At 39.3% G+C, this 14,495-nt stretch overlaps 1 protein-coding gene across 1 annotated transcript in view; it reads left to right on the forward strand.

Moving 5' to 3' along the window:
* Nucleotides 1-14,495, forward strand: part of LOC125271505 (NLR family CARD domain-containing protein 3-like) — a 40,267-nt gene that overhangs the window by 13,733 nt on the left and 12,039 nt on the right. The window contains exons 7-8 of the mRNA XM_048195544.1: nucleotides 6,564-6,737; nucleotides 12,182-12,355. Of these exons, the coding sequence (XP_048051501.1) occupies nucleotides 6,564-6,737; nucleotides 12,182-12,355 (348 nt within the window). The remainder of the gene's footprint in view (nucleotides 1-6,563; nucleotides 6,738-12,181; nucleotides 12,356-14,495) is intronic.

Below are 14,495 nucleotides of genomic sequence, written 5' to 3' on the forward strand. Positions count from 1 at the left end.
AAGATAGTTCCTTCAATGGCCTGTAGATGGCAATATTGCTTTTTTTCCTAGCAGAAATAAACTGCAGCAGAGAAAGTTAGGTGCAGTGTTAATTTCGTTAACGAAAACTATGACAAAATGTTCGTTGATGACCTTTTTTTCCATGACTAAGACGAGACAATAGCTGCGTTCCATTCGACAGGGTCCCTACGCAGTGCACTGCTCCCTACTCCTTGAGCACGGTATATCCATTGAAGTGGACTTCGCTGACAATAATCACTCATTTGGAACGCACTACAAACGTCAAGTCAACGACGGTGTCGCGCAGATTATGATATAACAAATAAATAGATATTATAATTTACTTTCAAATTTAAAATGGACTCTTAACAGATTTGAAGCTGTAGCCTCTCATGCCATATGAAAATAAATTCTCATTTTGGTTAACTGTATGTATTCTTAATCCACCGTCTGGGTCTCATCTCGGGCGCTTTTCCACGCGCAGCCGCATAGTAAACACTTCTGAGGTAAATAAAGTAAAATTAAAAATGACAGAGCCTCAGCTGCTTTTCAACACTTTTACTTTGTCATGCCTATTCATACAATAAAATATGCAAATACACTCATCGCTATAACCATTCATACTTTCGTTCGTATAATAATAACAAAATATATGAATACTCAAAACACATGTAAATTCCTTCATCGGAGAGCCGTTTATAAACTCTTTCAACGGCTCTGCTCCATCGTAGTTCTGAATGGTGACGCGGTGCGCGATGACAGTTGGGTGATTTTACCTCTCTACTTCCTGTGAAGTGATGTATCAATGTTCCCTTATTCCCTGTCCCGTTCGCAGTGCCCTTCGAACTGAACGTGTTCGCTCCCTTCGAAATGGAATCTCACTTAAGATGGCGAAATACCCTGTGAAGTCCACTTCGCAGTCCACTTGCGGTCGAATGGAACGCACCTAATGAGAGATGACACCAATCGTTTTACGATAACGTGAATAAAACAACATGTTCCATATCGTTGACGAAAAAAGACGAGACTGAAATCTGGCTAAAAGACTAAAAACTTTGCCAGTGTCACTCTTTTGAAATCACTTTTTGTTTTTGTCGAATAAAGGAGACAAAACATTACAGACTGTCTTTACGAGCGGTCATGCTTACAGTTGCCAGATTTCCAGAATTCAAACCCCCCAATCAGAGCTTTTCTGTTAAAAGAACACGTTTTACTTCATCTTTGCAATCTGGCAACCCTGCACACGGTCTACACTGAGCGTCTACACTGAGGAAGAAGCGCGGATGATCTGAAAACACAGACAAGTAAACTGGAGTTCAGCGATCTTCGTTTGAGATTTTCTACTTAAATTAAAGTGTCAGTCAGTCGGGCTATATTGCGCTGCTCGTTTGCTGACTAAAGCACACCAAAGTGTAGGCTGATATCCCAGCAGTGGCTCTCAAACTGATGTATGCGAACAAAATGCTGAATTAAAATAACATAAAAACTCAACATGTATTTCTATAGCAGGTAAAATGCCTTAAATACACGACATTCATTCACCTCTATTACCTCATCTTTCGCGGTCAAAACTGACTGACTCCACACCAGCAAATTGCGCTACATTAGTGCTGTTCTCGACAATATACCTTTGTAAAAGTGGGGATTTACCACTTACTAACAAGAACAAATATAGATACAGACTGCATATAGATTTAAGATTAAAACTCTCTTCGATACAAATAACTCTGCGAGTTATTGTTTTTAATGTTGATCATATTATACGAGCAAGAATCTACCCCTAGCCTATTTGGCACACCGCCTGTTTTATTAACTGATCAACTCTTGTAATCTGTGTGCCAAAAATGCGCGAACAGCACAGAGAGAATGTGGTTACAGTGTAGTGAAGTGCAGATCAGCAGTCCTGACTGTTGTTTTGAGCAATACACCGAGTTTATTTCATTAACACTGAGTATGTCCCTCAAAACAGTAGTTGAGTCCCAAATGATGCACTATACACTATGCACTTATACACTATGTACTTGTGCACTATGCACTCATCCATGTAGTGCGTGAATTGTATAAGGTTATTTTGTCATTTAATAACGCAGTCCGATCCTCCCTACCCCTCCACTACGTAATTAAAGCTGCGACAGTTGAGTGCACGAAGTGTCCAACATTCCAAGTCAAGTCAAGTCAAGTCAAATTTATTTATATAGCGCTTTTTACAATTGGTAATTGTTTCAAAGCAGCTTTACATATTAGAAGCACAGAAAAAAGAGAAGTGGTTAAAAATAAGCTGTACAAGCAAGCGTGGTAATATGTAACATATACAAGATGGTGCTACATTAAGCCAATGTCGGCTTACTCCCAGGGGTGGAAAAAAACCCCTAGGAGAAAAACCCAGTGTGCTAACACTGGGAAAAAAGTCCTAGGAGGGAAAAAACCCCTTGGAAGATATATATAATATATGTAAATGGATATGGAGATCAAAATCTGAATTATACATTTTTATTATAGAGATTAAAAATAGATTATATATAAATATATGTAAGCGGATACGGAGATTTAAAAATCTGAATTATAGATGCAGCCAGAACTGGATCTGTAGGCCCATTGTCTCCTGGGCTACGTTGTAGTCAGGTCCAGACACAGGTTCTCCATCTGATCTGGATACGGCCTGGATCCAGCACCCGGCAAACCTCAGGATAAGCAGAGAGACTGATATTAGCGTAGATGCCATTCTTATTCTGATGTACAGGTATATCTAGTGTTATAGGAAATGTGCTCGGTTCTGGCCGACCTAATTATTGCAGTGTAACAATCCTTTAACGGATTTGAAAAAAATGTTAATGTATTGATAATGTGTTATGTGTATGCAAGAGCAAAGAGATGTGTTTTTAGTCTAGATTTAAACTGACAGAGTGTGTCTGCTTCCCGAACAATGCTAGGACCACACTTCGTTTTTTCCGTTAATTTAATGCATCATCCGGGTATTTAAAGTGCACTTTTTCTTTTTGGAATTTTCAGTGTGAACGCACTACTCGCACTGTTTATACTTAAAAACGTCATAGAATAGTCCACAAGTACGCGAATTGGGACACACCTAATGTTTTATTTTCTCTGCCAGCTAAATTTCTAAAACAAAGTCACAGATCATTGTGCGACTCGCAACATAAGGTGCACAGAGTAGCCTATTAAATTCGTGAATGAATCTTTGAACAAATCGGTTGAGTGATTCACCAGCCATACAGACTTTTATTACTGAATGAATCAGCGTTTCGAGCGAATCAATTGAATAAAATGACTCGTTCATTAACACAGTGACCTGCTGCCACCTACTGGCGATATATCATATTCGTTTGATCTTGTAATTTATTTCATATTTCTGTATTAAAAGCATTTTGTATAAAACATAACATTAATGTGAAATTACATAACATAACATAAATTGTGAAAATACATCTAAAAGCAACTTCAGCTGCTGCATTGCCACCTCTGCAGCGCAAGATGCCTTTGGTTGAAACAAAATAGTGTCAAACTCTAATATTGACTAAATTTATGATTTTAAATTTAAAGATGGTATAGGCCTATATTTAATAAGATAAAGCTATTTTAAAAAGGTAGCATTATTTTACTAATTTATGATGGTAATAGATGGTAATAAATATAAAAATATCTCTGGCTTTATTGTTCAAAGTGTTATTTCATAGTCTACCCTTAAACACGTAAATGAACGGCAAGAACGCATTAAAAGTTTCTGTTTCTGTTCTGCTTTCAGTTAAAAAGGTGTAATTTAAGCGTCATTGAGTTAATAATTAATGATTCTTACAACGAAAAGTGCTTCAATCAAAAACTTTAGCTTGATAAACTTTATCTTAGAGCTGCTTTAAAGCCAAAACAAAATCTGTCTATTAATTTTCCTATTATCACTGTGAAGCTGCTTTGAAACAATCTGTAAATAAACTCTGTAATAATCCGTACATATATTGGATAGATATAGGCTACTGTTGCGCGGAGCTGATTCAGGAGCTCTGAACTGATGGCGCGGCTTGATCTTTGGTTGACCAATCAACGGAAAGGGGCGTTTTATTCCCGCCCATGTAGAGATCGAAAATTCAAGTTGTTTATCCATTTTGGTTTTATTGTTTTTCCATTTGGCGGATTAGAACAAAGTGTGATTAAAACACAAATAAAAATTTGAAAAAATGACTCGAGATTTGTTTATTTATGCTCATGAGGAGGGTTGAATATGTGATAAATGAATGCTTTCTTCGTTTTTCCGTTTAGAAGACAAAAACGAGAAAACAAATTATCCGAAGGTACACGGTCCCCTGAATATCCACACGATTTCAAATGTGACATTGATTTTACTCAACAGTTCAACAAACAAAAGGGTATTATTAAGTGATGTACATTTTAAACAGTATTGTCAGTATTTTGCTCTGTTTTGCAATGAAAGCCACAGCAGAACTGCAGCACACAAGCTGTTTCGTGAACGAATCTGCAGCTTTGAATGAACTAATGATTCAATGACCCATTCATAACTACAGCTGCTTGCTTTGATACTGAAAGAATGAATGACTCGATGATTCACTCATAAAAACAGCAACTTACCGCCACCTACTGGTGGATTTAATGTAATATTTAAAAGTATCACTTCATTTTTATCATCATTGTATTTATTGAATTTTTTAAGAATTATTTATTTTATAAAGATATTCATAAAGGTAAAAAAAATGCTTTGGAAAAATCGATTTAAGAGGGCAAATATTGTCCTTTAATGGAAAAGCTGTAACTGTACGCAGAAGGATGTTAAATCCCTCAGGGGGAACGACACTCTAGAAAGTTTGAGAACCACTGAAAAGGGATTTGTAGAATTGCACAAGTGCTTCTGCTAAGAGTGCAATGTCAATACAGCCTGTTAACTAGATTAAAAATTTTCATAAGCTTAAATGAATTGGTCAAAAGAGAAAAATTACGACTATTTTGTCTAAAGATAAAATAGCTATCAAATTAATGTTGGTAACTGTAGCTTGACTAAAAGTAATGACTAAGACTTGACAAAAATGCCATGACCTTTCGTCGACTAAAACTAGACTAAAATATGAAAGACAAAAATGACTAAAATGTGACTAAGACTAAGGAGCATTTTTGTCTGAAAATAAAGACTAAGACTAAATAAAAAATGGCTGCCAAAATTAACACTGGTTAGGTGCCATGCAAAATGTAACAAATAATTGCATAACTCATTACAAATGTATTAGAGTAAAGAGTACATATTTATTAAAAAATTTAGTCAAATAGAAAGTAAAAGTTGCTATTAACTTTGATGCTCAGAAACAGGTACAAAATAGCCATAAATAACCTTCAGTACACTAACTAGGGGAGAGCGGGGCACAACCTAACGCTTTTTGACTTTCTCAGTTTGTGTAAATCTACTCAGGGTTCAGAGAATTTATTTTGTTCCACATTAATTTCACACATGTCTGGTACAAATGTGTGGCTTTGTTTCATTAATGCAGTGTATACCTTTTTCTTTATTTACCCCGAAAGAAGGGAAGTGAAATGTGACAACATGCCCCATAGGTGGAGCACATTGTAACATGACCATATGACAGCTTAAAATGTTATCTGATCTAATCAAAATAATATACATGACAAACTAAAATATTGTCATTAAAAGACAATTATTATTTCTTTCATATAAAATAATAGCATTTTTTTAGAAATTCAAATTGAAATAATTTTGACAATGAACACTGCAGAACACAGCTATACAGCCTAGATCAAATCAATACAGACAAACAGCTCAAGAAACACATTCAGAAACACACAGAGCTGAACTCAACACTCTCCTCCCTCCACTCACAGCTCTCACTGAACACCAGACAAATAGACGAGCCAGTACCAATGCTGAACATTGATTAAAGTAATATTTATGAATGTTCCTCTCAGTCTTTATTCACATTTTCTCCATGGTATCTCAACAGATATTCATAAAGTTAATTTTGCCAATTGTATCGGTAACTGTATAGAATAGCATAGCTCTAATAGCGGGTCACATTGTAACGCAGTGTTACAGCGAACCCTATCTGTGCAACTGGAATTTAAACCTGGTTAGTGTCTTCTGCTAGTTAGTGAAACATTAAAGAACTAACAGATAGGAGATTAAATTAATATCAGATTTGTGTAATTTTAAATAAAATACAAATATATAGATGAAAAATTAACACTTACTTTTGCTATTGTTAAATAAATGTTCAGTGATATCTTCCAAAGATTTCTGAATTTTGGACAATTTTTTTCTATATATTTTGCCAATATGGCATCTAGTAAATATGCTAATTTTCATCATGTGTGGAAGTATTTAAACCATGTGTGTTATAATTAACCCCACGTTAGTTTGTGTCCCACGCTTCCCTAATTACATTTACACAAACACACTCCTGGTTTTGGGAAATAGACTGTAATTTTAGGATGATTCATACAATTTTTTCTACAAGGTTTATGATGCTTTTGGGAATTGTGGCCCTGTAAGTTTTGATCTGAGAGAGTGAAGAGTGTGTCATTGTTCTCTACAGGTTGATGGATTGTGGTGTCACAGATGAAGGTTGTGCTGCTCTGGCTTCAGCTCTGAGATCAAACCCCTCACACCTGAGAAAACTGGATCTGTCTCTGAATAAACTAGGAGACTCGGGAGTGAAGATGTTTTCTGCTGGACTGGAGAATCCTCACTGTAAACTGGAGGATCTGAGGTAAGATCATTTCTCTGATAGTCACATGATCTGGTGCTCAGAGAGACATATTTTTAAATAGTTCATAGTAAGACCAAAATTAAACTAATGAAAAAATAAATAGCACAAAAACATAAAATAAACTCTATCAATAAACATGATGATGAAAAAAGATGTGCAGAAAGAAGCAAAATGAAGAATGTTAATTTGTGATAACTGAAGAGGAATCTCGGTAACGCTTTAGATTACAGCCCGGGAAGTACTGCGTAATTACAAAGAATTTTACAGCGTAACTTTCAATAATTATAGTGTAACTATACAGTAAGTACGTGTAAGTATAGGGGAACAATATGTAAAGTCTTAGGAATAAAGGGGGTAACAAACAGGAAAATAACTAATTAATTATACTGTAAATATTTTATAACTAAGGGGTACTTACACTGTTATTATGATAGACAACAATCTTACGTTTGTGAGCAATTTAGCGAGAAAGTGCACTGATTAAGTTGTTTCAAGGCAAGTAGAAAGAACTATTGCAATCTTTTTTAATACATGGGGAAATATGCTTTTGTTTCATGTAGTTACAGGATAAGTATGACATTACGGGCCGTAAATTAAAGTGGAGCTTATTACCCTCTTATTTCATGTAGTTACAGGGTAAATATGACATTATGGGCTGTAAATTAAAATGGAGCTTGTTACCCTCTTATTTCATGTAGGTACAGGGTAAGTAATTAATAAAATATAAATCTGATATCACTGACCCCGAAACCTTTATTTGAAAAACAACTTTATTAAAAACTGGTTTACAACACTTATTATTTTTTTTAAATCAATTTTTCATTTCAAATTTTAAAGTCCTGACAGTAAGTAACAAGTTTTGTCCGTTTTTTGGTTGTTGTTGTTTCTCGCTTGGCTTCCTCCTGCTCTTGTTTCTCAACTGATGAATCTTAAGAAGGAATCCCATTGCTGCTCTGTATTATAAGAAAATACAGTACACCCACAAATGTTCTCATGGTTTAGGCTATTCATCTTTTCGCTTCTGACCAGCTGTCACCAGCGCCTGCATGAGAGTCGACTTCGCATTCGAAGCACATTGAAATGAGCAACGTGAAGCTTTCATGACGTTCTCGTGAGAGATTCATGTGAAACACGCACGAGAACTGCCGTCTCTGTTATTTTGTCTTGTTTGTTTCTCATTGTCAATATCTGTTATTCTGTGTATTTTGTTGTGAGCATTAATAAAAAAAAAAAAAATAAACTGACGGCATCCAACATCTGCGTGACTTTCTCGGCACGCTTACGTCACGCATGAACTCTCAACCCTCGCATGCACGCGCAGAAGACAGTTGGTCGAAAGTTTTAAAAATATTAAAATATTTGGTGTTTTTCTTACAATTACGTATCGTTTCACTTCAGAAGACATCGATTCATCCCATTGGGGTCGTATGGATTACTGTAGTTATTACTGTTTGTGCTGTTTGATGTTTCGACTTTTAGGAACACGTGAGCTTGCAGATGATTGCGTTCCCAGATAATTTATTTTTTCCTAAAAACCTTTTTGTGTTCATCTTAAGAAGGAAAGTCGTACATCTCAGATGGCATGAGGGTAAAAGATGAGTAAACGGTGAGCACATTTCCGGGTGTAGGCTACTGTATTTTCTTTTAATACAGAATAGCAAATAGGATTCCCTCTTAAAGATTCATCAGTGGAAAGAAAGAAGAAGAGGAACAAGAGGAGGAGATAGCCAAGCAAGAGAAACAAATAAGAAGTGTTGTAACTTTAAATCTGTTTTGAAATAAGTTGTTTTTCAAATAAAGGTTTCCAAGTGATATGACTGTTTGCGTTTTTTTAATTGCTTACCCTGTATGTCAGGGTTCTGTCACTTCTGTCTAGTTTATTTCTTGGTTTTGTGACAGAGCTCTGACACTCCCATTCTTGTCGTGTTTTTGTGTGAGCGTACGGTCTCGAGTGTTCTCGGGGCCGTGCGCTCTCTTGTCTGCGTGCCTTGTTTCATGTTGGGAGTGTGGCGTTCGGATCCCGGCACTCGTGTCTAGTTTGGTTTTGGTTTCGTGTCGGGATTCGGACACTCGCGCTCCCAGTCCTGTCTTTCTTGTGAGCGCACGGTCGAGTGTTCCTTCACTTGACATGCGTTCTTGTCTCATGTTTTGTCTCTTGTATTGTCATGTTTTGTGTAGCATGCGGTTGTTTCCACCTGCCGCGTGCTTTCATGTTTTGTCTTTTGTGTAGCACGCAGTCTGTGTTTCACGGGCTGCGTGCTCTCATGTTGTCTTGTTTTGTGTGAACGTGGCTTATGAGTTTTCATAGTCACGTGTTCATGTCTCGTCTTGTGTAAGCACATGGCTTGTGATTTGTCTTCATTGGCCATGTGCTTGTGTCTTTGTTTTGTTTGGTGTGAGCACATGGCTTGTCATGTGTTTCTTTGTGCCATGTGCTCTCATGTCTATTGTCTTGACCCCGCCCACCTTGTTACCTCATTATTGGTTGATTTGCCCTACCTGTCCTCCCTCATTACCTGCCTTGTTTGTTTTCCTATTTATTCTCCTTGTGTTTGCAGTCCTGTGCTGGTTCGTTGTCGTATTTACCTCATGTGTGTTCCTGTATTGGAGTCAAGTCAAGTCAAGTCGAGTTTGTCAAGTCTGTTTTCCCCCACGGGGTAGTTTTTGTTGTGTTTTGTTTTATTTTTATTGTTTAATAAAAGCCTATTTCTTCCTGCATATTGAGTCCTCGCTCCTTCACCACCACCAAACCTGACAGAATGAACCAGCCAATAGAGGACTCAGCAGAAGTATGGGCATCTTCCTTTTTCCATCTCCAGCCCTCCGCTCAGCTGATGGTGGATCAGCACAGCAAGCTCCTTTCTCTTCAGCAAGGGGGAGCCAGCGTGAAGGAGTTTGCTCACCTGTTCGTGTTCACAGCAGAGGGGCTCAACATCAGCGATGCAGCGCTCAAGGAATTTTCAACAGCAGCCTTAATGAGCCCGTCAGCGCCTGGGAGATGGGAATGCTGGAGATTTTGTCTTTCTGGCAGTTTGTGGGGTATGTATACAATCGCGGAGAAGAAGGTGGCCTTCCCCTCTTGGTCCATCTCCCATTCCCCTCACAAGCTGCCAGGTCCCCAGTCCTCCAATGACCTCTTCAGGGAGAGGGAGGAGGAGGAAGAACAGGTCAGCCTCATCTGCCACCTGCCCAGAGGTGGCTGAACCCACTGCAGCCCCTCCAGTGGTGGCTGTGACCGCTGCAGTCTCCCCCGAGGCGACCAAGGATGCTGCAGCACCCCCAGAGCCGACCAAAGAAGGTGCAGCGCCCACAGAGGAGGTAGGCACAGTGCCACCTCCCCGCCCATGTAAACGGAGGAAGAGGAAGAAGCCTTCCTCCAACCCTCAAGGCCCGGAGGCCTTCCCAGAGCCCGCTGTAGGCCCGGAGGCCTTCCCAGAGCCCGCTCCAGCCCGTGAGTCCGCTCCTGAGCCTGCTCCAGCCCGTGAGTCCGCTCCTGAGCCTGCTCCAGCCCGTGAGTCCGCTCCTGAGCCTGCTCCAGCCCGTGAGTCCGCTCCTGAGCCTGCTCCAGCCCGGGAGCCCGCTCCAACCCCAGAGGCCATTCTTGTGCCACCCAAGCGCCTTGCCCTGCCGGCGCCACCCGAGCGCCTTGCCCTGCCGGCGCCTCCCCAGCGCCTTCCCCTGCCAGCGACTCCCCAGCGCCTTCGCCTGCCAAGCCGTCTGCCCTGCCGGCGCCACCCAGGCTCCCTGCATTTTCCTGGCCTTCTGCCAGGACCCTCGACCTGCTGGAGCCCAAATGGTCCATTCCTCCAGCACCACCCTGGCCGTCAGACAAGACTCCAGACCAGCTGAAGCCGCCCTGGTCTGTCCCGCCCTGGTCTGTCCCGCCGGTCCCGCCCTGGTCTGTCCCTCCAGCTCCTCCCTGGCCCTCAGCTGGGACCCTAGACCTGCCTGAGTCTCCCTGGCTCAACCCTCCCGTCCCTCCCTGGTTTCCTTTAAGACATTTTGATCCTTTTGTTTTGCTGACTGACTTGGCTCCCCTCCCTCCCTCCCCTCTTTGTCTTTGTGTTTGTGTTTTGATGTTCTGTCATGTTGTCTTGTTGGTGTGTTTTGTCTTGTGTCGTGTATGTTGTCATGTTTGTCTTGTGTCCCTTTAGGTGGCGTCCCTTTAGAGGGGGGGTAGTGTCAGGGTTCTGTCACTTCTGTCTAGTTTATTTCTTGGTTTTGTGACAGAGCTCTGACACTCACATTCTTGTCGTGTTTTTGTGTGAGCGTACGGTCTCGAGTGTTCTTGGGGCCGTGCGTTCTCTTGTCTGCGTGCCTTGTTTCATGTTGGGAGCGTGGCGTTTGGATCCCGGCACTCGTGTCTAGTTTGGTTTCGGTTTTGTGTCGGGATTCGGACACTCACGCTCCCAGTCCTGTCTTTCTTGTGAGCGCACGGTCGAGTGTTCCTTCATTTGACGTGCGTTCTTGTCTCATGTTTTGTCTCTTGTATTGTCATGTTTTGTGTAGCACACGGTTGTTTCCACCTGCGCGTGCTTTCATGTTTTGTCTTTTGTGTAGCACGCAGTCTGTGTTTCACGGGCTGTGTGCTCTCATGATGTTTTGTTTTGTGTGAACACGTGGCTTATGAGTTTTCATAGTCACGTGTTCATGTCTCGTCTTGTGTAAGCACATGGCTTGTGATTTGTCTTCATTGGCCATGTGCTTGTGCAAGTCTAGTCGAGTTTGTCAAGTCTGTTTTCCCCCACGGGGTAGTTTTTGTTGTGTTTTGTTTTATTTTTATTGTTTAATAAAAGCCTATTTCTTCCTGCATATTGAGTCCTCACTCCTTCACCACCACCAAACCTGACACTGTAACTACATGAAATAAGAGGGTAACAAGCTCCACTTTAATTTACGGCCCGTAATGTCATACTTATCCTGTAACTACATGAAACAAAAGCATATTTCCCCATGTATTAAAAAAGATTGCAATAGTTCTTTCTACTTTCCTTGAAACAACTTAATCAGTGCACTTTCTCGTTAAATTGCTCCCAAACGTAAGATTGTTGTCTATCATAACAGTGTAAGTACCCCTTAGTTATAAAATATTTACAGTATAAATAATTTGTTATTTTCCTGGTTGTTACCCCTTTACTCCCAAGACTTTAAATACTGTTCCCCTATACTTACACGTACTTACTGTATAGTTACACTATAATTATCGAAAGTTATGCTGTAAATTTGTTGTAATTACGCAGTACTTTCCGGGCTGTAATCTAAAGCGTTACCGGAATCTCATTAAATTCACATGATATTGTCTGTCTCCATCTATAACACTGTTAGTGTGAACATGATTAGATGAATATTAGCTACATTATATCATACAGAGATGCTTTATTAGTTATCTTTAAAACATATATGGGCTTCTGAGAGAGTGAAGAGTGTGTCATTGTTCTCTACAGGTTGAGTGATTGTGGTGTCACAGATGGAGGTTGTGCTGCTCTGGCTTCAGCTCTGAGATCAAACCCCTCACACCTGAGAGAACTGGATCTGTCTGGGAATAATCTAGGAGACTCGGGAGTGAAGATGTTTTCTACTGGACTGGAGAATCCTCACTGTAAACTGGAGAAGCTACAGTAAGATCATACGTGACTCTCATATGAAACTGTCACTGTGAATTTTGCAATTTCAATAATTCAATTAAAATGGAATAAAATGCAGGGAAAACTATTATTACATTCATTCATTCAAATTACCATTCATCAATTTAAAGGGTTAGTTCACTCAAAAAAATTTTTTTTCAACCTGGTAGCCAATTAATCACGATTAATCTCATCCAAAATAAAAGTTTGTTTAGATAATATGTGTGTGTAGTGTGTATATTTGTTTTGTATTTATATATATACATGTATATATTTAAGAACAATATAAAAATATAAAATCAATATATATATATATATATATATATATATATATATATATATATATATATATATATATAATAATAATAATAATAATCCTTACATTTATATAGCGCTTTTCTGGACACTCAAAGCGCTTTACATATTGAAGGGGGAATCTCCTCAACCACCACCAATGTGCAGCATCCACCTGGATGATGCGACGGCAGCCATATTGCGCCAGTACGCCCACCACACACCAGCTTATTGGTAGAGAGGAGACAGAGTGATGAAGCCAATCAGTGTATAGGGATGATTAGGAGGCCATGATCGACATAGGCCAATGGGCAAGTTTGGCCAGGATGTCGGGGTTACACCCCTACTCTTTTCGAAGGACATCCTGGGATTTTTAATGACCACAGAAAGTCAGGACCTCGGTTTAACGTCTCATCCGAAGGACGGTGCTTTTTGCCAGTATAGTGTCCCCATCACTATATTGGGGTGTTAGGACCCACACAGACCACAGGGTGAGCACCCCCTGCTGGCCTCACTAACACCTCTTCGGTTATATATATATAATTTAAATTATATACATGTAAATATTTATTAAATATATACATGTATGTGTTTATATATACAAAATAAATATACACAGTACACACATATTATGTACACTAACTTTTCTTTTGGATGAGATTAATCGTGATTAATCGTTGAGCAGCTCTAGATAAACCATATATTGTTGCAATCATGTGTTTATTGTCTCCAAAACGTTTCTATCTGCATGTTATAGTGATCTCTGGAAGAATTGTTTATGTTAAGAGATTTCCTGGAATGTCACATGATATATGATACACCCGGCGCGACACAAGTGTTTTTTGCTAGTTTCAGCCTGATGTATTTATCATTTTCACATCCTGCGCCACGTTGTGTAAATAGCGAATTCATTTGGGAGATTTGTGGTTGTGCTGATCTGAAAACGAGGTGTGTTCAGGCGCATTGTTGGTATGTTACTATTTTGAGGCAAATGAAATAGACTGAGCCACTGACCAACTGAAACCTGTGTGTACACTCTGATTATTACACACACAGGGACGCGCAGCAGCACACAAACATGCCAAATATTAAAAATAATAGGATTACAATGCAAGAGATTGATGTGCATAAAGATGAAAATGCTTTGGTGGAAACCAGCTTTTCCTGTAAATTGTCTGCTCGCTTTAACCTCGCACACGAGCAGATCCGTTTCCTCACTAGAGTATAAAGTCCTCGATTCAGTTTTTCCGCTTGCAAATACCACCCTGTAAATATTACTCCTCTCTTTAGAAATTTGACGTAAACATATGATGATCTATCAACATTTCTCCAAATGTGAACTAAAAGCCCTGAGAGACGTTGTTTTGTCAACCATTTTCATAAGGACCGTACAGGAGTATTTTTCTGAATGGATGCTGCTGATGCTCATAATTCATATTAAAGGCATTGAATCTGTTTTTAATTTTCATAACTCCTGACACAAATTAAGACATAACTGGCACAAGTTGTGGCATAAGTTTTTCAGAATAAAATAAAGGTCAAATACTGAAGCTTGAGTCTGAGATCTTGTTAATGATGTATAGTTTGTTGAGGTAATTACAATCATTTACATTGAAACTCTGAACTAATATTAACAGAGTGCTTCAGCGCATCGACGTACAGATGAAGCTTAAGAGGTTAATTACTCACACTGATGTTGTTTCTTTCGTTCATCTTTGAAGCACAAATGAAGATCTTTATGATGAAATCTGAGAGATTTCTGTCCCTCCATTGACACAGTGTTTCCCACAGGATTTTGTGAGACTGTGGTGGAAAATTTTGTATATTTTAAATTTACATG

This window comes from Megalobrama amblycephala, linkage group LG7 (genome assembly GCF_018812025.1).
Source record: "Megalobrama amblycephala isolate DHTTF-2021 linkage group LG7, ASM1881202v1, whole genome shotgun sequence".
NCBI classification, from domain to species: domain Eukaryota; kingdom Metazoa; phylum Chordata; class Actinopteri; order Cypriniformes; family Xenocyprididae; genus Megalobrama; species Megalobrama amblycephala.